Raw genomic sequence first — 24,400 nt, forward strand, 5'->3', positions numbered from 1 at the left:
AACTAAATAAATGTTGGGTACATCACATAATATGGAATTATAAAAATGCTTTTTGTACTGAGAAATGAAAATAGGGGAAAGGTGAAGCTCATTATAGCTTTTTATCTGAAAATACAAGTTTTCATAGATGTTATTTTGTAAGAAATCTATGTAGGCTATATGAGCTCGGGTTTGAAAGTTTCAACATAAAAAAAACAAATATTACAAACTAAATTAGGGAAATGGAGTTTATACAGTAAACTAATATTTAAAGTGTATTATTTTAAATAGATTTAAACTACGAAATGATTAGTTTTCCTCACCGTGACAGGGAGCATCAGAGAGGGCCGCAGTATTATTGGATGGTCCTGAAATGAACTCTCATATTTGTACTTTGCCAACGACACGTTTGTCGTGCTGCTGTATGTGAGGCCTGAAACAACAAGGAAACGCATCGTTAAAATCAGATTAATAAACAAAAACAAAACAAAACCCGCCGCTGCTGCGTCTGTAAAGCCGGTGTGTCCTTCACCTGAACTTGCTCCTGTGGGTATTGTCCACAGTATCTGACCATTGCATGTATCATATATGTGTAATGTGTGTATATGTAAAGCGCTTTGAGTCATTGATAAAGCGCTATAATAAATGTAAGGAATTATTATTATTAAAGGGTTTCAAAAATAAAAGTTCATTTAATTAGTTGTAAGACAATAAAACACTGATTGTCTTTGAGCCTAAGAGCTTTAGGAACAATAAAACTCAACGGTTACTAAAAAATACATATATATGGATTAACTTGATACCCTGTGAGCCAACAATTTGGGGCGATGCCACGGGAACTCATTGGTTTCATCATGAGATTGTATTCTGCTGTTTTAACAACATGTTTTAAATAATGAATCCTTTATTCATCTATGAATCTGTTGGCCTAAAAATAGAACAATATAAATATATTAGAAGATAAAACATACTGGAATCAACAAATCACAATAAAAGAGGACTTCAGTCTCCTCACTGTGAATTACATCTGCAGCTGTATATCAGTATGTAGAGTCTCTACTTTAAAGAGTCCTCTCCTGCTGATGTTCAGGTGTATATCAGTGTGTAGTGTCTCTACTTTAAAGAGTCCTCTCCTGCTGATGTTCAGGTGTATATCAGTATGTAGTGTCTCTACTTTAAAGAGTCCTCTCCTGCTGATGTTCAGGTGTATATCAGTATTTAGTGTCTCTACTTTAAAGAGTCCTCTCCTGCTGATGTGCAGGTGTATATCAGTATGTAGAGTCTCTACTTTAAAGAGTCCTCTCCTGCTGATGTTCAGGTGTATATCAGTATGTAGTGTCTCTACTTTAAAGAGTCCTCTCCTGCTGATGTTCAGGTGTATATCAGTATGTAGAGTCTCTACTTTAAAGAGTCCTCTCCTGCTGATGTTCAGGTGTATATCAGTATGTAGTGTCTCTGCTTTAAAGAGTCCTCTCCTGCTGATGTTCAGGTGTATATCAGTATGTAGTGTCTCTACTTTAAAGAGTCCTCTCCTGCTGATGTTCAGGTGTATATAAGGATGTAGTGTCTCTACTTTAAAGAGTCCTCTCCTGCTGATGTTCAGGTGTATATCAGTATGTAGTGTCTCTATTTTAAAGAGTCCTCTCCTGCTGATGTTCAGGTGTATATCAGGATGTAGAGTCTCTACTTTAAAGAGTTCTCTCCTGCTGATGTTCAGGTGTATATCAGTATGTAGTGTCTCTACTTTAAAGAGTCCTCTCCTGCTGATGTTCAGGTGTATATCAGTATGTAGTGTCTCTACTTTAAAGAGTCCTCTCCTGCTGATGTCCAGTTGTATATCAGTATATAGTACTTTAAAGAGTCCTCTCCTGCTGATGTTCAGGTGTATATCAGTATGTAGTGTCTCTACTTTAAAGAGTCCTCTCCTGCTGATGTTCAGGTGTATATCAGTATGTAGTGTCTCTACTTTAAAGAGTCCTCTCCTGCTGATGTTCAGGTGTATATCAGGATGTAGTGTCTCTACTTTAAAGAGTCCTCTCCTGCTGATGTTCAGGTGTATATCAGTATGTAGTGTCTCTACTTTAAAGAGTCCTCTCCTGCTGATGTTCAGGTGTATATCAGGATGTAGAGTCTCTACTTTAAAGAGTTCTCTCCTGCTGATGTTCAGGTGTATATCAGTATGTACTGTCTCTACTTTAAAGAGTCCTCTCCTGCTGATGTTCAGGTATATATCAGGATGTAGTGTCTCTACTTTAAAGAGTCCTCTCCTGCTGATGTTCAGGTGTATATCAGTATGTAGTGTCTCTACTTTAAAGAGTCCTCTCCTGCTGATGTTCAGGTGTATATCAGTATGGAGTGTCTCTGCTTTAAAGAGTCCTCTCCTGCTGATGTTCAGGTGTATATCAGTATGTAGTGTCTCTACTTTAAAGAGTCCTCTCTTGCTGATGTTCAGGTGTATATCAGTATGTAGTGTCTCTACTTTAAAGAGTCCTCTCCTGCTGATGTTCAGGTGTATATCAGTATGTAGTGTCTCTACTTTAAAGAGTCCTCTCCTGCTGATGTTCAGGTGTATATCAGTATGTAGTGTCTCTACTTTAAAGAGTCCTCTCCTGCTGATGTTCAGGTGTATATCAGTATGTAGTGTCTCTACTTTAAAGAGTCCTCTCCTGCTGATGTTCAGGTGTATATCAGTATGTAGAGTCTCTACTTTAAAGAGTCCTCTCCTGCTGATGTTCAGGTGTATATCAGTATGTAGTGTCTCTACTTTAAAGAGTCCTCTCCTGATGATGTTCAGGTGTATATCAGTATGTAGTGTCTCTACTTTAAAGAGTCCTCTCCTGCTGATGTTCAGGTGTATATCAGTATGTAGTGTCTCTGCTTTAAAGAGTCCTCTCCTGCTGATGTTCAGGTGTATATCAGGATGTATTGTCTCTACTTTAAAGAGTCCTCTCCTGCTGATGTCCAGTTGTATATCAGTATGTAGTACTTTAAAGAGTCCTCTCCTGCTGATGTTCAGGTGTATATCAGTATGTAGTGTCTCTACTTTAAAGAGTCCTCTCCTGCTGATGTTCAGGTGTATATCAGTATGTAGTGTCTCTACTTTAAAGAGTCCTCTCCTGCTGATGTTCAGGTGTATATCAGTATGTAGTGTCTCTGCTTTAAAGAGTCCTCTCCTGCTGATGTTCAGGTGTATATCAGTATGTAGTGTCTCTACTTTAAAGAGTCCTCTCCTGCTGATGTTCAGGTGTATATAAGGATGTAGTGTCTCTACTTTAAAGAGTCCTCTCCTGCTGATGTTCAGGTGTATATCAGTATGTAGTGTCTCTATTTTAAAGAGTCCTCTCCTGCTGATGTTCAGGTGTATATCAGGATGTAGAGTCTCTACTTTAAAGAGTTCTCTCCTGCTGATGTTCAGGTGTATATCAGTATGTAGTGTCTCTACTTTAAAGAGTCCTCTCCTGCTGATGTTCAGGTGTATATCAGGATGTAGTGTCTCTACTTTAAAGAGTCCTCTCCTGCTGATGTCCAGTTGTATATCAGTATATAGTACTTTAAAGAGTCCTCTCCTGCTGATGTTCAGGTGTATATCAGTATGTAGTGTCTCTACTTTAAAGAGTCCTCTCCTGCTGATGTTCAGGTGTATATCAGTATGTAGTGTCTCTGCTTTAAAGAGTCCTCTCCTGCTGATGTTCAGGTGTATATCAGGATGTAGAGTCTCTACTTTAAAGAGTTCTCTCCTGCTGATGTTCAGGTGTATATCAGTATGTACTGTCTCTACTTTAAAGAGTCCTCTCCTGCTGATGTTCAGGTATATATCAGGATGTAGTGTCTCTACTTTAAAGAGTCCTCTCCTGCTGATGTTCAGGTGTATATCAGTATGTAGTGTCTCTACTTTAAAGAGTCCTCTCCTGCTGATGTTCAGGTGTATATCAGGATGTAGTGTCTCTACTTTAAAGAGTCCTCTCCTGCTGATGTTCAGGTGTATATCAGTATGTAGTGTCTCTACTTTAAAGAGTCCTCTCCTGCTGATGTTCAGGTGTATATCAGGATGTAGAGTCTCTACTTTAAAGAGTTCTCTCCTGCTGATGTTCAGGTGTATATCAGTATGTACTGTCTCTACTTTAAAGAGTCCTCTCCTGCTGATGTTCAGGTATATATCAGGATGTAGTGTCTCTACTTTAAAGAGTCCTCTCCTGCTGATGTCCAGTTGTATATCAGTATGTAGTACTTTAAAGAGTCCTCTCCTGCTGATGTTCAGGTCTATATCAGTATGTAATGTCTCTACTTTAAAGAGTCCTCTCCTGCTGATGTTCAGGTGTATATCAGTATGTAGTGTCTCTACTTTAAAGAGTCCTCTCCTGCTGATGTTCAGGTGTATATCAGTATGTAGTGTCTCTGCTTTAAAGAGTCATCTCCTGCTGATGTTCAGGTGTATATCAGTATGTAGTGTCTCTACTTTAAAGAGTAATCTCCTGCTGATGTTCAGGTGTATATCAGTATGTAGTGTCTCTACTTTAAAGAGTCCTCTCCTGCTGTTGTTCAGGTGTATATCAGTATGTAGTGTCTCTACTTTAAAGAGTCCTCTCCTGCTGATGTTCAGGTGTATATCAGTATGTAGTGTCTCTACTTTAAAGAGTCCTCTCCTGCTGATGTTCAGGTGTGTACCAGTATGTAGTGTCTCTACTTTAAAGAGTCCTCTCCTGCTGATGTTCAGGTGTATATCAGTATGTAGTGTCTCTACTTTAAAGAGTTCCTCTCCTGCTGATGTTCAGGTGTATATCAGTATGTAGTGTCTCTACTTTAAAGAGTCCTCTCCTGCTGATGTTCAGGTGTATATCAGTATGTAGTGTCTCTACTTTAAAGAGTCCTCTCCTGCTGATGTTCAGGTGTATATCAGTATGTAGTGTCTCTACTTTAAAGAGTCCTCTCCTGCTGATGTTCAGGTGTATATCAGTATGTAGTGTCTCTACTTTAAAGAGTCCTCTCCTGCTGATGTTCAGGTGTATATCAGTATGTAGTGTCTCTACTTTAAAGAGTCCTCTCCTGCTGATGTTCAGGTGTATATCAGTATGTAGAGTCTCTACTTTTAAAGAGTCCTCTCCTGCTGATGTTCAGGTGTATATCAGTATGTAGTGTCTCTACTTTAAAGAGTCCTCTCCTGCTGATGTTCAGGTGTATATCAGTATGTAGTGTCTCTACTTTAAAGAGTCCTCTCCTGCTGATGTTCAGGTGTATATCAGTATGTAGTGTCTCTACTTTAAAGAGTCCTCTCCTGCTGATGTTCAGGTTGTATATCAGTATGTAGTGTCTCTACTTTAAAGAGTCCTCTCCTGCTGATGTTCAGGTGTATATCAGTATGTAGTGTCTCTACTTTAAAGAGTCCTCTCCTGCTGATGTTCAGGTGTATATCAGTATGTAGTGTCTCTACTTTAAAGAGTCCTCTCCTGCTGATGTTCAGGTGTATATCAGTATGTAGTGGTCTCTACTTTAAAGAGTCCTCTCCTGCTGATGTTCAGGTGTATATCAGTATGTAGTGTCTCTACTTTAAAGAGTCCTCTCCTGCTGATGTTCAGGTGTATATCAGTATGTAGTGTCTCTACTTTAAAGAGTCCTCTCCTGCTGATGTTCAGGTGTATATCAGTATGTAGTGTCTCTACTTTAAAGAGTCCTCTCCTGCTGATGTTCAGGTGTATATCAGTATGTAGTGTCTCTACTTAAAGAGTCCTCTCCTGCTGATGTTCAGGTGTATATCAGTATGTAGTGTCCTGCTGATGTTCAGGTGTATATCAGTATGTAGTGTCCTCTACTTTAAAGAGTCCTCTCCTGCTGATGTTCAGGTGTATATCAGTATGTAGTGTCTCTACTTTAAAGAGTCCTCTCCTGCTGATGTTCAGGTGTATATCAGTATGTAGTGTCTCTACTTTAAAGAGTCCTCTCCTGCTGATGTTCAGGTGTATATCAGTATGTAGTGTCTCTACTTTAAAGAGTCCTCTCCTGCTGATGTTCAGGTGTATATCAGTATGTAGTGTCTCTACTTTAAAGAGTCCTCTCCTGCTGATGTTCAGGTGTATATCAGTATGTAGTGTCTCTACTTTAAAGAGTCCTCTCCTGCTGATGTTCAGGTGTATATCAGTATGTAGTGTCTCTACTTTAAAGAGTCCTCTCCTGCTGATGTTCAGGTGTATATCAGTATGTAGTGTCTCTACTTTAAAGAGTCCTCTCCTGCTGATGTTCAGGTGTATATCAGTATGTAGTGTCCTCTACTTTAAAGAGTCCTCTCCTGCTGATGTTCAGGTGTATATCAGTATGTAGTGTCTCTACTTTAAAGAGTCCTCTCCTGCTGATGTTCAGGTGTATATCAGTATGTAGTGTCTCTACTTTAAAGAGTCCTCTCCTGCTGATGTTCAGGTGTATATCAGTATGTAGTGTCTCTACTTTAAAGAGTCCTCTCCTGCTGATGTTCAGGTGTATATCAGTATGTAGTGTCTCTACTTTAAAGAGTCCTCTCCTGCTGATGTTCAGGTGTATATCAGTATGTAGTGTCTCTACTTTAAAGAGTCCTCTCCTGCTGATGTTCAGGTGTATATCAGTATGTAGTGTCTCTACTTTAAAGAGTCCTCTCCTGCTGATGTTCAGGTGTATATCAGTATGTAGTGTCTCTACTTTAAAGAGTCCTCTCCTGCTGATGTTCAGGTGTATATCAGTATGTAGTGTCTCTACTTTAAAGAGTCCTCTCCTGCTGATGTTCAGGTGTATATCAGTATGTAGTGTCTCTACTTTAAAGAGTCCTCTCCTGCTGATGTTCAGGTGTATATCAGTATGTAGTACTAAGTCTTCCTGCTGATGTTCAGTGTATATCAGTATTTAGTGTTCCTCAGTCTCTCCTGCTGATGTTCAGGTGTATATCAGTATGTAGTGTCTCTACTTTAAAGAGTCCTCTCCTGCTGATGTTCAGGTGTATATCAGTATGTAGTGTCTCTACTTTAAAGAGTCCTCTCCTGCTGATGTTCAGGTGTATATCAGTATGTAGTGTCTCTACTTTAAAGAGTCCTCTCCTGCTGATGTTCAGGTGTATATCAGTATGTAGTGTCTCTACTTTAAAGAGTCCTCTCCTGCTGATGTTCAGGTGTATATCAGTATGTAGTGTCTCTACTTTAAAGAGTCCTCTCCTGCTGATGTTCAGGTGTATATCAGTATGTAGTGTCTCTACTTTAAAGAGTCCTCTCCTGCTGATGTTCAGGTGTATATCAGTATGTAGTGTCTCTACTTTAAAGAGTCCTCTCCTGCTGATGTTCAGGTGTATATCAGTATGTAGTGTCTCTACTTTAAAGAGTCCCTATGATGATGTTCAGGTGTATTCAGTATGTAGTGTCTCTACTTTAAAGAGTTCCTCTCCTGCTGATGTTCAGGTGTATATCAGTATGTAGTGTCTCTACTTTAAAGAGTCCTCTCCTGCTGATGTTCAGGTGTATATCAGTATGTAGTGTCTCTACTTTAAAGAGTCCTCTCCTGCTGATGTTCAGGTGTATATCAGTATGTAGTCTCTACTTTAAAGAGTCCTCTCCTGCTGATGTTCAGGTGTATATCAGTATGGTAGTGTCTCTACTTTAAAGAAGTCCTCTCCTGCTGATGTTCAGGTGTATATCAGTATGTAGTGTCTCTACTTTAAAAGAGTTCTCTCCTGCTGATGTTTCAGTGTATATCAGTAATGTAGTGTCTCTACTTTAAAGAGTCCCTCTCCTGCTGATGTTCAGGTGTATATCAGTATGTAGTGTCTCTACTTTAAAGAGTTCTCTCCTGCTGATGTTCAGGTGTATATCAGTATGTAGTGTCTCTACTTTAAAGAGTCCTCTCCTGCTGATGTTCAGGTGTATATCAGTATATAGTGTCTCCATGGTTTAATGTTCAAAAAGCTATTTTTTACATACTATATGTAAATGTTGGACCCGAAATCGCGCAAAAAAACATAAAAACTGATTTTGAAAATGATATTATTTGCACAATAATATGCACAACGAAACATTTTCAAAGCTGGATATATAATATATATATATCCGGGATGTCACTATGATAATTTGATTTATGTAGAATGAACTTATATACAGATTTTATGAATGAATAGCAGGTGTATCCAGAGGCGTCCTCTCCTCCTCCATGGCAGAAGATGAGCTCGACTCACGTTCAGAGTTCTCTTCATCATTATATAGGTATATCTACTCCAGTAGGTGTAACTGATTACCTGTGAGGTGTTCAGTGACGTTAACAATGATTTCTAAACTATCCTCCATATATCTCAGGTAGAACATCTCTGACTGTCGTGTGCTCCTCGGACGGTAGCTGTAGTCGGGAACTTCATACAGGAAGTCCGCCTCCCCGTCAATCTGAAACAAAGCAGCAGTGAGGCCATTTTCACTTTATATCAAATGAATTAAACTGATATTGTAATTATTTGTATTGATTTAATTTGAAAAACATGTCTTTATAATTTTTTTAATCATGATTATTATTTTTATTAAAATGTCCAATATTATAAAAAATGTGTACATTTATTTTTTATTTTTCCTCAACGTTAAATACAACAGATTTAAGACGTACAATAACGCATGTATTTTTTAAACTATTTATACTGTTTTAAAAATATATATATTTGTTAAACATATAAAAAACAGTTATTAAAATGTTTTTTTTATTATGAATTCCCTTCTTAATTTACCCCACATCAAAGGGATGGTTTATCAACTCATATTTGATGTATGGAGCCCCTAAAGGTTTTAAAAATGGTGTGCACGAGATACTTTATCGTGCGCACAAGATACTTTATCGTGCGCATGAGAGAGTTACCGATGCGCCAAGTAGGAAGTGGAGCGCACAGGAGACAACCGTTTCATTGCAGACTGTTATGTTGATGTGGGGAAATGGCAGTGCATACATTATTTGAGATACATTTCAAACTCAGACTTCATTTTAGGGACATGACGGCCAGAGGTGTAGAGCTATTTGTTTAAGCACCGGTTTCGCGAACTAGGAGAGTCTGTAAACCAGTCTGCCTTGATCTATGAATTCATGTCGGTGACTCTCACAGACTCACAGTATCTGCTATCTGTGCGGAGAGGGCTTTGTCTTTTACGAACCGCCTTCACTGTGTTTACCTTCATTAGAACAGCTGAATAGAGATCGAGGCTGTTACATTTTAACCACACACACACACACACACACACACACACACACACCATGTATACATCACTTCAGGGGACATTACGTTGACTTACATGCATTTCCTGGAGACTTATCCTAACCTTAACCATAACCAACACATGCCTAACCCCTAACCAAGTCTTCTCCCTAAAATTAATGATCCTCCATTTTGTCCCCATAAGGGAGGCGAGTCCCCACACGTGACTGTGTAAACAGATTTAGGTCCCCACAAGTATATTAATGCTAGGACACACACACACACACACACACACCACACACACACACACACACACACACACACACACACACACACATACACACACACACACACACACACACACACACACACACACACACACACACACACACACACACACACATCGAACTGCCCTATTACTCGTTTGATGAAGGAGATGTCCGGTCACCAGGGTGCATGATGTGTAAATAACCAGTTTTCTGTGAAACTGAAAAGGATATTACATTGTTTTTGTAACTTAACTTTACTTAATGTAACATGACGGAGAAAAGGAGCGTAGATCAACGGAAAAAAGTCATATCTACATATAAAGACGGAGAAAGTAAAGGATAACGTTGTCATTTATGGTTAAGTGTTAGCACCCCCCGAAGAGGCACAAGCTCTTACTTTGATATTGGAGATTTCAATAAATTCATATCATCAGTCAAGTCTTCGACCATTATTCGGAGGGAAATGCTACATGATGTGTTCGGTGTATGTGTGTGCCTTGCCTTGCCTTGCCTATGTGTGTGTCCGACAACGGCATTTGTTTTCAAATGACCATGCACAGTAATTTACACACATCTGGCTAACTCCATATGTGTATTCCCAAGTGAAAGAAATGTGTTTAATCTTAATCTCGATGTAGTGCTAAATGCTGTCGGAGTGCACCGGAACAAACACCATTATCATATATCTTCTGATACTCCAGAGGTGATATGAACACACACACACACACACACACACACACACACACACACACACACACACACACACACACAACACACACACACACACACACACACACACACACACACACACACACACACACACACACACACACACACACACACACGCCCTGGCGACCGGACATCTTCTTCATAAAACTAATAGTATGGCGTAATAATCGGGCAGCTCAATGTGTCCAACCATAAGAAAGTATCTCGTGCGCATGAGATTTTTTTTTCCATGTTCCTTTAGGGGCTTCGTATTTATGTATACTAATAATACAAACAACTCAATACATTCAATTTAAAATTGATCTAGTCCTCTTTTTTAATCACTGGATGCTGTAGAAATTGTTTGTTTAAATCATATTATAATGAATATATTATGAATATAATTTCTCTCAGGATGTTTTAATAAAATGACGCACCTCTTTTCCTTCTTCGGTATAAGCATCTTGGAAACGGTTGAACTTATGAATAAACGTTATATTCATGTGTCCCTGAACGGGCTTTCCATACACGTACCTGAGGGTGGAAACACACACAAGTGTAAAGTACATTTACTTAAGTACAATTTTGAGGTACTCGTACTTTTCCTCCACTACATGTATTTAATCCCTTTAGTTACTTCACAGATCTGGATGAATGATGTGAAATCTAATCAAGTGTTGAATCAGACTTTAGTTCCACCTGGAGTAAATCCACCAGCTACCCTGCAGTATACAAAGTACTTCAAACTAGCTGCACCTTCACCAGCTTTGAGAACACTTTCATGATCAATCATTATAAAACATATCATATATATTATTCTGAAATGGACCAATCTGCACAATGACTACTTTTACTGTCGCTACTTTCACTATATTTAGATGAGAATACTTTTCTACTTTCACTTGAGGAACATTTTGAATGCAGGACTTTTACTGTGACAGAGTATTCCTACACTCTGGTACTTTACTCAAGTACAAGATCTGAGTACTTCTACTTTTGCTCAAGTACAATATCTGAGTACTTCTACTTTTGCTCAAGTACAATATCTGAGTACTTCTACTTTTACTCAAGTACAAGATCTGAGTACTTTTACTCAAGTACAATATCTGAGTACTTCTACTTTTACTCAAGTACAAGACCTGAGTACTTCTACTTTTACTCAAGTACAAGATCTGAGTACTTCTACTTTTACTCAAGTACAATATCTGAGTACTTCTACTTTTACTCAAGTACACGATCTGAGTACTTCTACTTTTACTCAAGTACAAGATCAGAGTACTTCTACTTTTACTCAAGTACAAGATCTGAGTACTTTTACTGTCGCTACTTTCACTATATTTTGATAATACTTTTCTACTTTTACTTGAGGAACATTTTGAATGCAGGACTTTTACTGTAACAGAGTATTCCTACACTCTGGTACTTATACTTTGACTCAAGTACAATATCTGAGTACTTCTACTTTTACTAAAGTACAAGATCTGAGTACTTCTACTTTTACTAAAGTACACGATCTGAGTACTTCTACTTTTACTCAAGTACAAGATCTCAGTACTTCTACTTTTACTCAAGTACAAGATCTGAGTACTTCTACTTTCACTCAAGAACAAGATCTGAGTAATTATACTTTTACTCAAGAACAAGATCTGAGTACTTCTACTTTTACTCAAGTACAATATCTGAGTACTTCTACTTTTACTCAAGTACACGATCTGAGTACTTCTACTTTTACTAAAGTACACGATCTGAGTACTTCTCCCACCTCTGTGTAAATATGAAATATGAAAACGTCCTCACTTTGCTGTGACGGAGCCTCGCAGGGTTTCTCCACGCAGGATAACACTCGGAGCGTTTGTCACCACCTCGAACTTCGGCAGATCTGCAAGAAGACACACAACAGATAAACAAACAGGAAAACAAATATTTCATCAAGAATTCAGTGTAGAAATATAGAAAGTGTACGTACCGTAATATAACACATGGAAACACTTCTCACTTGAGACCCTCTGTAAACACACAGACGATAAACATGTGTTATTAAGGTCCCATTATGAACACTGCATATTTTGAAATATACACTTTTTACACACATGTCAGTGTGTATGTTTAGAGTGTGTGTGTGTGTGTGTAAGTCGGATGTGTATATAGTATATATATATATGTATTACATTTCTGGTGAATATTGGCTCACTGGCAGGGATCTGTTTTTTAATTCCTATTTAGTTTTTCTTGAAACAGCTTTCAGATAAAAAACAAAAACAATCATTTATTTGTTTATTTAATCACCTTAAAAAATGCTTTCAGATTATTAATTATTTTTAAATTAATTTCTTCATAAAATTCCCTGTTTTTCATTTTCAATTAAAACATTTTATTAATTTAATCACCTTGAAAAAAAACACTACTAAAAAGGATTTACTTATTTATATCAATACCTAAAAAAACTGCTTCACAAATTGTTTTTATTCATGTATTTGTTAATTTATTCACTGAAAAAAAACTGCTTTTAGGTTTGTTCATTTTGTTTGTTTATATCATTACCTAAAAAACTGCTTTAAGATTTTTCTTTAAATCCATTTATTCTGTCTTTTTCTCAGCTAGAAAAAACCCTCTTGCAGATCCACTGCAGCCTAACACTCTCCCTCTCTTGCGCCTTTCACACCAACGCGGTTCCAGGGCCGGTTCGGAGCTAGAGCCTGAAGCGCACCAGTTTTTCCTGTTCACACCGCAGCGGAGCCGCCTCTAAGCTCCGGAATCCGGTTCGTTTCAAGCACCACATTTTTTTCGGTCTAGAAGCAAGAACCGCATACGTCGGAGGGGGGCGAGATTAACCTGAGCTAACAGTTAAAGGCGAGTACGGCAAATAAAAGTGTAACAAGCAGTAGCGCTGAGCAAAGTGACCAGAACGCAACCACACACTTATTAAAAAACACACTTTATAAAGTCAGGCAACACTAACCAGGCTTCGTGTGATTCTGTTTATTTGTACCTTACTTTGACCATCGGTTCGCTGTTATTGATCATTGTGGAGAGAGGTAGACGTGTTGTTTTGTATTATAGCAGCTATCAGATGGAATCAATACATGGGCTGCACAGGTTGTCGTGTCCGACTATCACAAGTAGAATCATAATGGAAAATACGTCGGTAAAATGCGCCTGTAGAAAACGGTTTATGCCACAATAGGATAGCAACAACAAGTAGTCAGTTTAGCTTCGGTTGCTATGCTAACATCACCCATTTTATACCAGAGAAACTTTCATAACAGCGTTGTGATGCCAAACAGCGTCAATTCAGACTGACACACATTCACTTAGGGGAACTGGGGATATGTATCAGCTGCTTGTGTGACAGTCATACAGTGAAGACTTTACAGCAGCCGCTGCTGTGAGTTAACAGTAGACTAAACTCCCGTGGAAGAGCAGCTCTGCAGCGGTCGGTAAATGTCGCTGAAACACATTAATAAACAATGAACCACGGCACTCTGGAGAAAAGTATAAGGTTGGAGAAGTTGTTATTTAATTCAATCTGGCTTCGTATGATTAGAAGCAACACGATCATTGACCCGACGCAGTCCCCCGTTGTTGTTGTTGTTGTAGTGAGCGCCGTTGGGGAGAAAATCAGCGACGTAAACGGTGACGTCATGACGCAGCAGCGGCAGCACCAGTCGGGCTCTGGGGGGCTGTGAACACAACGGGGGCTGAAAAGAAGAACCGGTTCCGAACCAGAAAAGCTCTAGCACGGAGTTAGAACGGGACTGCGTTGGTGTGAAAGGGGCATCTGAGAGCCAGTGTTGAGATAAAACCAGACTCACTTTGATGGTGGCGACGATGCACCATTGCCCCAGAGGAGGGTTTTCAGAGAGCTGGAACTCTGTGGAGACGACCCCGAGGACCCCCTCCACGTCCAGCCACTGACGGAGCAGATTCCCCCGGGGGTCCTGGAGCAACGAGGGAACAGAGAAATGAAATCAAGATTTAAAACTGAGAACAGTGTCTTTTACTCCTCCTGACTATGACCAGGAGAGGTGCATTCAATCAGAAGACTGAATGTACCGGGTCCGTTTATCACATCTGGTGTTGGTATATCTATGGGGAGGTTTTTGGACAAAATCATGTCGATTCTGCAGGACAAAAATAGGATAAGAACATTTCAAATAAAGTTTTATATTATTTTCTTCCCTTTTAAAAACACAACACCTGCTGCTGAAAAAATATCGATATTTGCACATTTCTACTTTATTTTACTTTAAGTGAGTAGTGAGTAAGTCCTCACGTTGATGGTGATGTTCAGTGGTCTCTGGAGGGGCTTCCCGTCAGGCAGCACTGAGACGGCTCTGATCTTCACCACCTGTCCCGGCAGGTAGCTGCTCCTGTCCGTCTGGAGGAAGGTGGAGGAGCCTTTGGGGTTGAAGTGCAGCTGAGAGGAGTTGGAGAAAACCTCCTCCCTGCCCCGGTGACCTTTGACCTCCAGCTGGTACGTGCTCCAGTAACTGGACTCGCTCTCTGGGATCTGCAGGAGAGGACACATCCAAACAACTCAACCAGGAAGAAGAGATATCCCCTAAACCTCTGGAGAATAATTCATCAACTGACAGTTCATTTTGAAGTGACTGTTATTTTGTTATTTTGTATATATATTGACTATTATTTATGTCTTTTAATGTGTGCATATGTATAAATGTGTCTGTTTATGTGTGTATATATTTTTTTTATATACATGTATTTTGTATTCCTCGGGATTGTGAGGAACGGTTTTTCGATCTCTCTGTCTCTACACACAAACTGAAAGATTGACAATAAAGTTGACTTTGACTTAATTTATTTAATAATAGAAATTATAAAAGGGAGCTTTGTATTCCTAAATTGTCTAAACTGTGAGAGCTGGATTTGTCAATAAAAGCTCCTTAAACTTCAGCCTCTTTAATTACATTTAGTCATACTTTATTTTCTTCACGTTAAGATTATTATTATTTAAAAATTTGAATTAAATTTGAATTTGAATTTCCAAATGTTTACTAACTCCATTTATGTAAATGTTTGTATTATATATTTTATTGCATATTCTTACTTTAACTTATTTTGTTCATAAAATGTTTTCATCTTTTAACCCTCCTGTTGTCTTCGGGTCCAATCTGACCGATTTACTACTTTCATCAATCATAACTTTTTAGTTTTACATTCGATTGCATTAAAACTTCATGATATCCTTCACAGTAGGCATTTGAACATATACAATTGCTGATCACCACTTTCATTGAATTTTGGATGATTTAGTCAACTTTGTAACACCCATGGTGTTCCCGGTCAAACATGACCGCCATAAAGAGAAGGAATTAGTAACCATCCGGATCAGATAAAACACACACACACACACACACACACACACACACACACACTCTAGATGTGTTCCCCCCCTTATGTGCCCATCCTCCCATGTGAATCACATCTGGCACACACACACACACACACACAGAAGATTTGATACATTTCCCACTCTTATGTGCCCATCCCCCCACATGGATCACACCTGGCACACGCAATACATGTTCAGTGTCTATTCTGCATATATTTACTGCAGTGTTTCATGTATACCAGTAGTCTGATGCAATACGTACAGTTTGAAAGGGTGTTAAATGACATTTGGTGATTAATGGTTTTTGTGTTATAGCAGTTAAAACAGGACCGGTCAAATTTGACCGCGAACACCAAAGTAAGGGGGGGGGGGGGGAAACGAACACAACAGGAGGGTTAACCCTTATTTTATTTCTAGAATGGAGCAACTGTTACTTTATTATTTAATTTAATTTATATAATAATTTAAAAAATGGTCACCAAATAAATTCCCCTAGGTGTAAATAAACAATGTGTCATACTTACAGGTGGCAGAGTCAGCAGCTGGGTCGACCCTTTAAACCAGAATTTAAAGCACATTTATTTAATTAATTACACTTACGAAGCTAATTAAAACTTGTCTTTTAGATTCCTTTATTGTCCCTACTCAGAGTACAGCGAAGATCCAAACATTCCCAATGGTGCAATCACACATAACAGACAGAACAAGTATAATTACGTTTTTATAATTGTCTAATGTTAATGATTTGAAAAGGGTCTGACCTCCAGAGACGATGGTGGAGTTTGAGCTGAAGATGAGGTCTTTGTGGCGGATGACAGCGGACACGTTGACGGAGGAGGAGCGGGTCAGCAGGGAGACGGAGAGCGTGGTCGCGACCCCGGGGCGGAGAAAGCGGGGGACCAACAGCAGGTAGGAGGGGTCCGGGGCCTCCGGGGTCTCTGGGGCCTCCGGGGTCTCTGGGGCCTCCGGGCTGAGACACAAGTTACACAACACGTATATTTCACTTTATTTGTATTTATTCTTTCTTCACATTATTATATATTTTTTTAATTGTTTGCTTTTTTTTACATTTTATATATATATATATATATATATATTTTTTTTTAAATATTATTATCATTACTTAATTTTTTTTCTTTCATTAATTTTCTTATTTTTTCTTATTATTCATATATATATTTTTTAATTATTATTTTTTTCCCTCAGTTTATCATTATTGTTTTTAATTATTCATTTATTTGTTTTATTTAATTTTAATTTAATTAGTTTATACTTATTTTTTAATTGTATTATTATTGTTTTATATTATTTTATTTATTGTCATGAACAGTCATCTGGAGTCGAGTGCACCAGCTGGGCGTAAACTGGGCGTAAACTGGGCGTAAACTGGGGCGTAACTCTACGTCTGACGTAGAACTGAAGGTTAAGACCAAACTAAAGTTATGACTATGTGCACCACTTCGACTTAATAGTATGCGTTGCGCCTGGGTGTAACTTTTACGCCTAGTTCCATAGGCGTAAAAACCCAAGCGCAACGCAATGTTGAATACAGGGCTTAAGTCTAAGTGGTGCACTAGTCATAACTTTAGTTTGGTCTTAACCTTTGGTCTTAAGCAGGCGTAAATTGGAAAGACAGACTAGTATCCATAGTAACGTAAAACAGGCAAGAAGGAAAATAATGATGGCAGTGCGCCTTGTTTACATGTTTAACGGCCCGTCCACACAGCGGTGTGCGTTGACGCTTGCCGGCGGGCGTGTCTGACACTCGACCAACAACCAATCACATGAATCTCCCGCCCCAGACACACAAGCACGCGGTTTGATTGGCTAGAGCTTGTACTGGCATATGATTCGATTGGCTGACGCTTCTGCCGAGGCATCAAAAGTTGAACATTGCTCAACTTTTGAAGCGAGCAACGCCAGCAACGCTCCACGTCGCTTCCCAAAATGCAGTTCAGCTAAAAGTGACGTCACCCCATTCAAAGTGAATGGGCAGAAGCGTTGGAAGCTTCAACGCACGCCGCTGTGTGGACTGGCCGTAACTGTCACAAGTTAGACACATCTATTGTTGTTTGTTTGGTTTGGCTCATCTTAACTCTCCTGTCATTTCAGATCCCGCCTCCCTCCAGGCCCTTGTAATCAGCTCACTTCCCTCACCTGGTTTTCCAAGCCCTTCCCCCTCACCTGTTACTCATTCCCTCATCACCCCACAGTATTTATACCACCTCACTATCACTTGTCCTTTGCCAGATTGTCTTGTCGTTTCCGCCAAGCTCTCCAGTGTGTTATTCTCTACCCTAGATTTTTGTCCTGCCCGGTTTTTTACCCTGCCTGTATACGGATCTCGAGTTCCCGCCTGCTCCCTGTCTGGTTTTGGTTGCCTGTCTGACATATTTCCTGGTTTTGACCCTGCCTGTCCCTGACCTGTATAAACTGAACTTTGCTAAAAACTTGATGTATCTGAGTCGTGCTATTGGGTTCTGATCTGTACCTGTGATCGTGACATTTAACAATGAAAGGGCATTCTTCTTAAGCCCCACGGACCCGCCGAAGGGGCCGAAACCACAAAAATCTGCAAGCAAAAGTGTCTGAGGACTTCTTAAGATGTAATAAAGTATGAATGTTTTATATCCATGTAATGGGAAGAAACTCAGCTAACTGATCTTTTTTTTTTTTTTTTCAACAAAAAACCACAAAGCTAACGCTGAGCCTCTGAATTAGCCACGAGCGAAGCAATCTTAAGGCCGTTAGCACAGAACTCTAGCCATACCGATCGATATACTTATTGGATCTGCACAAACAAGATAAAATCCTGAGAGTCCACAGATTATAGAAATATAAGGATCATCACTGAGCGATCAGAACTCGTGACAGGGGAAGCAAATACAGACAACACACAAGTAGCTTTAGGTAGCAAAACACGGAGATATGCTCACTTTAGCTGTTGTTCTGATCAAAGTCTTGTTCAATGCCATTAAAACGAGAACAAACGCGGCTGAAGGTTAATCCATAGGTTATAGCAATGTGTCTGTCACTTTGAAAAAATTATTGATAATCTATAATTCAATTTGTATGCAAAAATCGGAGAAGAAAAATTTGCTGCTAATGGTAGCCACCAGAGGTTAGTGCAGCTTCCGGTTGTTCTACTCGTCTATCTCACTCCTTATTTGTTAAGCTGTGTGTGTATGGGGAACTTTCCCTCGATTCCATTGGCTCTGACGGTTAGAAAGAGATGTCAATCGGCAAAATCGACCAAGGGGGCCAGAGATATGGAAAATCCACCCAAATGATCTCAGAAGTGGGTTTTTTGTGTTGCTAAATCTCTCTAAAAAGGTAAAATGTCACTTGTTTTGCATCAATCTTGATACAGGGTACTTATTATATGTTGTACTTTGGATTCCTAAAGCTTTTAGTCTACTAACCCATCATCCAAGGTTAGTTTTCACTATAAGTAAAAAATAATCTTTGGATGAACACTATAATTTACAGTTTTTTACAAAAAAGATGATTCATTTTCCCCTTTTAGAAGATATGGTCATTTGTTCTGGAAATGTCATTTTCGAGCCTGAGACCTGAAAAACAGGCTCGTGGGCCTAACAGGTTAAGACGAGAAAGAGTCGTCCGTGATCGAAAAAACCTGTTACGCCCCTCTCTAGGGGTAGAGAGAAACAACATACACTAGTGTGGAATTGGTAATTATTATATGTATTTAGTATGTGGTAGCAAAATAATAAAGGCGGGCAGCCTGGCATAAACAAAGTGCCAAATACCGATTGCTAACAATCAACAGAAAGAGAACTCCAAAAGGGAGTTTTACAAGTTATAGGCTACAGTTTTTTTTTTTTTGCCGCTACTTTTAATTGAACTATTCACATCTTAAACTGCACTGTAACTTTGATCCATGTATTTTTTCTTTTAATGTTGATTTTATTAGCTTTTCTTTTTAATGACTGATTTTAAATGCCATTTTCTTAATGTCTTTCGTTTTTTGTAAAGCACTTTGAATTGCCTTGTGTTGAAAGGTGCTAAATAAATAAACTTGCCTTGCCTATAGAATAATGCACAAAAGGGAAACAAAAACCTCACTTCCAAAGTGGTATACGTCAGTGGTTCCCAAACGGTGTGCCGCGGCACACTGGTGTGCCGTGAGGCAAGTCCGGGTGTGCCGTGGGATTTTGTGACAACCATACATTATTATTGCAATATACAACTACACAAACATAATTATTTAATGTACTATATCAGTACTTTGTAGGTTTATATGTACGTAATCTGCGCGATTTGCGCGTCCACATCTCCACGTGCAGTGCTGCATAAACATGGCAGAGTCAGCGATAACTTTCGAGGGGTGGAGGTATGCCCATTACTTTGAGTTCGTCCGAAGAATAGACAGGAATGTGACGGTGAGGTGCAAACTGTGTCCAGGCCAGAAGCTGTTATCCACTGCTGGAAACACCACGTGGTCAAACCTCAACACACACCTGCAAAGAACACATGCTAAGGTGAAGCTACCGCACACCCTATTTGTTGTTTGTTTATATCACGCAGTCTGTTCTTCTTCTCTGTCTTCCGGTTGTTGCCTGTTTGAATGACAAATACACACTACCGCCGCCTGCTGGTAAGGAGAGTTATTGCCACTCACGCATGCGCAGTTCGTACGTGCTCGGCGAGTAACGAGTTCCTTTATGTAGATAGTAACGAAGTAGTGTAATATATTACTTTTTTTTAAAGTAATATGTAATATATTACATTTTTTTAGTAACGACCCCATTTCTGGAGTTGGCGTTCTCTACTCTGATTTACATGAAGAACAACAGGAGGTCACGGCTCTCTGTTGAACAGGACTTGTGAGTGGCCCTCTCCTCAGTGCCACCAAGGATTAAAACATTCTGCGCGCCTCGACAGGCACATGTATCTCACTAATTTGTAAATCGGCAAACATATTTACAATAGCACATGTTTCAATGCTGATTGCTGAAATGTTACATTTATAATGTGTAGTTCAGGACCATGGACAATGCAGCTTCCTTGCATTGACAGTTCTCTGTGCTGAATTTCTGCTGAGTTTCCTTTGCCTCATTTTTAATGTTGTGACCTGTCTGGTTTAAATGAGTGTGTTGCTGCTTTGATGAAGCCTAATTTGATAACGTTTCAAATTAATTTTTGAAATATTTCGTTAATAAATATTTCATGAGTAATATAGTTGTCTTTGTCACATTTTATTTGGCATTAGTAAATAATTATGCACATTTACAGATATTTTACATGATATGAGTGATAACACGCGTTATAAGGGCTATTTTGCACAATAGGTGTGCCTTGAGATTTTTACTTGTCCTTTGGTGTGCCTTGGGCACAACAAGTTTGGGAACCACTGGTATACGTAACTGAAAAGGGCTGTATAAAAACACTCTTCGGAAACGAGGGCAGGACATCCAATGACATCACAGGAACCGCACAGCTCATTTACATACACACACAAACAGAGTTAATAGCACCAGGAAGCCAGCGGCTGTAACAACATCTATTCGGACATTGAGCTGATAGAGAGGTTTTGTTTCGGCAGACAAGCCCTTTTAGAATTAATCACACACACACACACACACACACACACACACACACACACACACACACACACACACACACACACACACACACACACACACACACACACACACACACACACACACACACACACACACAAACTTCTCCATTCAAAGCAGCCCGTTAGCGTAACATCTGAGCGCAATCAGCACCTGCAAGGTTAGGGAGAGCGCAGCGTTTCTGTCTGATCCAGGCTGGAGTGAGGGGAGATCTCCTTGATTAATTCTAAAAGGGCTTGTCTGCCGAAACGAAACCTTTCTATCAGCTCACTGTCCGAATAGATGTCCAGTGGGTTTGTTCGATCACGGACGACTCTTTACCGTCTTAATGCCCTTCCATTGTTAACAATGTAAACAAGGCGCACTGCCATCGTTATTTTCCTTCTTGCCTGTTTTACGTTACTATGGATACGAGTCTGTCTTTCCGATGTACGCCTGCTTAAGACTAAAGGTTAAGACCAAACTAAAGTTATGACTAGTGCACCACTTAGACTCAAGCCCTGTATGCGTTGCACCCGGATGTACCTTTTACGCCTAGTAGCCTATGGAACTAGGCGTAAAAGGTCACACGCCAGACACGCCCACTGGCAAGCTTCAACGCGTTGCTGACGTGTGTCCACACTTCAACGGAGACGCTTCCCACTCACTTTGAATGGGGTGGCGTCACGCTTTGCCGAACTGCGTTGTGGTTCCATCGCTTCGCTTTGCCTCCGTTGCTCGTTTAGAAAGTTGAGAAAAGTTCAACTTTTCAAGCGTCGACGGAAGCGGCAGCCAATCAAATTAGATGCCAGTACAAGCGCTAGCCGATCAAACCGCATGCTTGTGTGTCTGGGACGGGAGATTAATGTGATTGGTTGTTGGTCGCACGCCATACATGCCCACCGGCAAGCTTCAACGCGACGCTGCCGTGTGGACGTGCCGTAAGTGGTGCACTAGTCATAACTTTAGTTTGGTCTAAACCTTCGGTTCTACGTCGGACGTAGAGTCATGCCCAGTTTACACCCAACTGGTGCACTCCACTCCTGAGGATTATCCAGAGGAACGAGTGCACAGCATTTTCAATTCTTTAAGGAATAATAAAAAAATGAGAATATATTTAATTTATTTAGCACTTAATAACAATTCATACAAGCGTAAAACTAACACAAATACAGGAATGAAAAAAACACAATATGCAATTAACCTAATTTAAAACCTCACAGAATAAATCCTCATGTTTTTCACAGAAAATGGGTTCCCCCGTCTGAAGATATGGACAGTCGACTAAAGCACATATGGTTTTGTCGACTAATTAGAAAAAATGTCATTTAATTTAATTGAGTTTCTCATTAAAGGAGTCACATTCAAAATCAGTCAAACAGCATGAAATACATTACTAAAGAAAACTAAAGATAAATCAATTGTTGGCGAAAATAAACCTCAGAGAGAGCCTTTAAGTGTGTGTGTTTACCTGTGTGTTTTACCTGTGTGTGTGTGTGTGTGTGTGTGTGTGTGTGTTTACCTGTGTGTTGTGTTAGCGGCTGCGGTGAAGCAGATGAAGCCGAAGAATCCCCACACCTGGAGAAGATCCATTTGCAAGAAGAGCAAAACTCTCCAAAGGGATTCAGACAGAAGGAGACAGGTGTAGTCTTTATACCTGAACAGTGACTCCTCCTCCTCCTCCTCCCTGATTTCCCCAGGGATTCTTCATTCCGTAACTGGGTGTTTCCACTCTGAGGAGCAAGAACCAACCTGATCTCACCAGATTGCGTGACTCCACCACGACTCCTTAACACTGTATTGCGTGGTGGAGTCACGAACTTTGCTACATTTACGTGTCTGCACCACGCAAACAACGCCAATGTAAAGTGAATGAGGCTCCTTTGTCGTGGTGCACACACGCATTTCTACAACGTCCAGCAGTGAGCTTTTATTCTATCAAACGTTTTTTGAATCTACTTTATAGCTTGTAGTAACTCACGGGAGGCTTCTTTTATTTTATTTGTATTCATAATAATTTGTATTTTTCGTCAGAATGTATTATAGCAACCCTGTCTCCTAAAAATTACGTTCCCACAGAACTAAACTGCATTCTCAATTACGTTTAGCTAGAAACGTATTTTCTCCCACGTTACGTTCGTTATGAACGTATCTCAAATACGTTTATTTTCTATATATCTTTGCCATTTATTGTCTTGCTTATGATAATGATAATTGTCATTCATAAATAGGCTATCATTTTAGAGCACACATTCAGGGGTGAAAAGTTAGGACGATTCTAAGGGCCCGTGACTGACCGGGGCCCCAAACATTTTTAGAACATTAAGAAAAATTTTTTTTTGATGAAAAGTAACCTTTCATCAATCATCAATAATTAACATTAATATAACGTCATATTGATGATGTACTCACTAAACTTACGATTCATTTAACTTGTTTTCTTCCAAAAGTTAATTATCCAAAGCATCAAAAACTCTATTTACATGTAATGGTTTGGTCCGGCCTCCAAACGCTGTGCGGCACCGGCCCTTTTTAGCAGAGAGTGAAAGCATGTGAGGAGGGATGCTAGTACTTACGTGTGAACGATGTCTCAACGACTAACAAAGTCAGGCTTTCAAGAAAGAAAAGAAAGGAGAGAAAGACAAGAGAGAGGGAAGGGCGATAGTATGTTAACCAGTTTTTCAAAAGAAAAGGTGGGTGTGGTCCATGAGTGGTGGTAATTAGTCTGTTAGCTAATCGTAGTCCATTGTAAATAATAATTGTAATGTTTTGCTGACATTAAAGGTGGGGTAGGTAAGTTTGACAAACCGGCTCGAGATACACTTGTTGTTATATTCCATGGAATGTTCTTAACATCCCGATAGCAATGAATATCTGAAGTGCTTTGACAAAAAATCCATAAAAAAACGTCATCTGTGGAAGCTGTAGCGCTGTAAAAAGCACGACCAATCATCTGAGCCGGCTAAAGTAACTGGATGGCCTACCTGCCTGTCAGCCTTCCATCTGGGCACAAACTTATCTTGTGCCCTCATTGGTCATGTGCGCGTTGGTGTGTGTTGGAGGAGGGGCTCTGTAAGGAAGTGGCAGATTTGTTCTTGTTGTGTATTTTCAAATTCAAAAATTTCAAAATGACCTACCCCACCTTTACGTACTGTTAATATCTTCACCGAAAATTCAGAGGTTTTTCATTTCACTCCTCTTTTAGCTGACATTTAATAAATGCAGGTACATTTTAGCCGCTATTCATACTAAACCAGTTGTCCCTCCCCTGGTGCCAGGACCAACAGATCAATCTCTAGGCTCAGCAGCCCTGTCCCCCCATAAGGCTTTGCAGTCT

General features: G+C 39.7%; 1 protein-coding gene across 2 annotated transcripts in view; it reads right to left on the reverse strand.

The window, feature by feature from the left end:
• Positions 1-22,712, reverse strand: part of LOC117537813 (CD109 antigen-like) — a 66,380-nt gene extending 43,668 nt beyond the window's left edge. Inside the window, exons 1-10 of one of the 2 annotated variants that reach the window (XM_034203184.1) lie at positions 22,586-22,712; positions 16,243-16,451; positions 16,006-16,034; positions 14,402-14,638; positions 13,941-14,066; positions 12,095-12,134; positions 11,926-12,007; positions 10,566-10,662; positions 8,219-8,360; positions 303-412 (exon numbers count right to left, since the gene is read on the reverse strand). In XM_034203184.1, coding sequence (XP_034059075.1) covers positions 303-412; positions 8,219-8,360; positions 10,566-10,662; positions 11,926-12,007; positions 12,095-12,134; positions 13,941-14,066; positions 14,402-14,638; positions 16,006-16,034; positions 16,243-16,451; positions 22,586-22,656 — 1,143 coding nt within the window. In that variant the 5' untranslated portion in view covers positions 22,657-22,712. The remainder of the gene's footprint in view (positions 1-302; positions 413-8,218; positions 8,361-10,565; positions 10,663-11,925; positions 12,008-12,094; positions 12,135-13,940; positions 14,067-14,401; positions 14,639-16,005; positions 16,035-16,242; positions 16,452-22,585) is intronic. The other variant, XM_034203185.1, reaches the window with a different exon arrangement.
• Between the last annotated feature and the right edge of the window lie 1,688 nt (positions 22,713-24,400).

This window comes from Gymnodraco acuticeps, unplaced genomic scaffold, assembly GCF_902827175.1.
Source record: "Gymnodraco acuticeps unplaced genomic scaffold, fGymAcu1.1, whole genome shotgun sequence".
Classification (NCBI taxonomy): Eukaryota; Metazoa; Chordata; class Actinopteri; order Perciformes; family Bathydraconidae; genus Gymnodraco; species Gymnodraco acuticeps.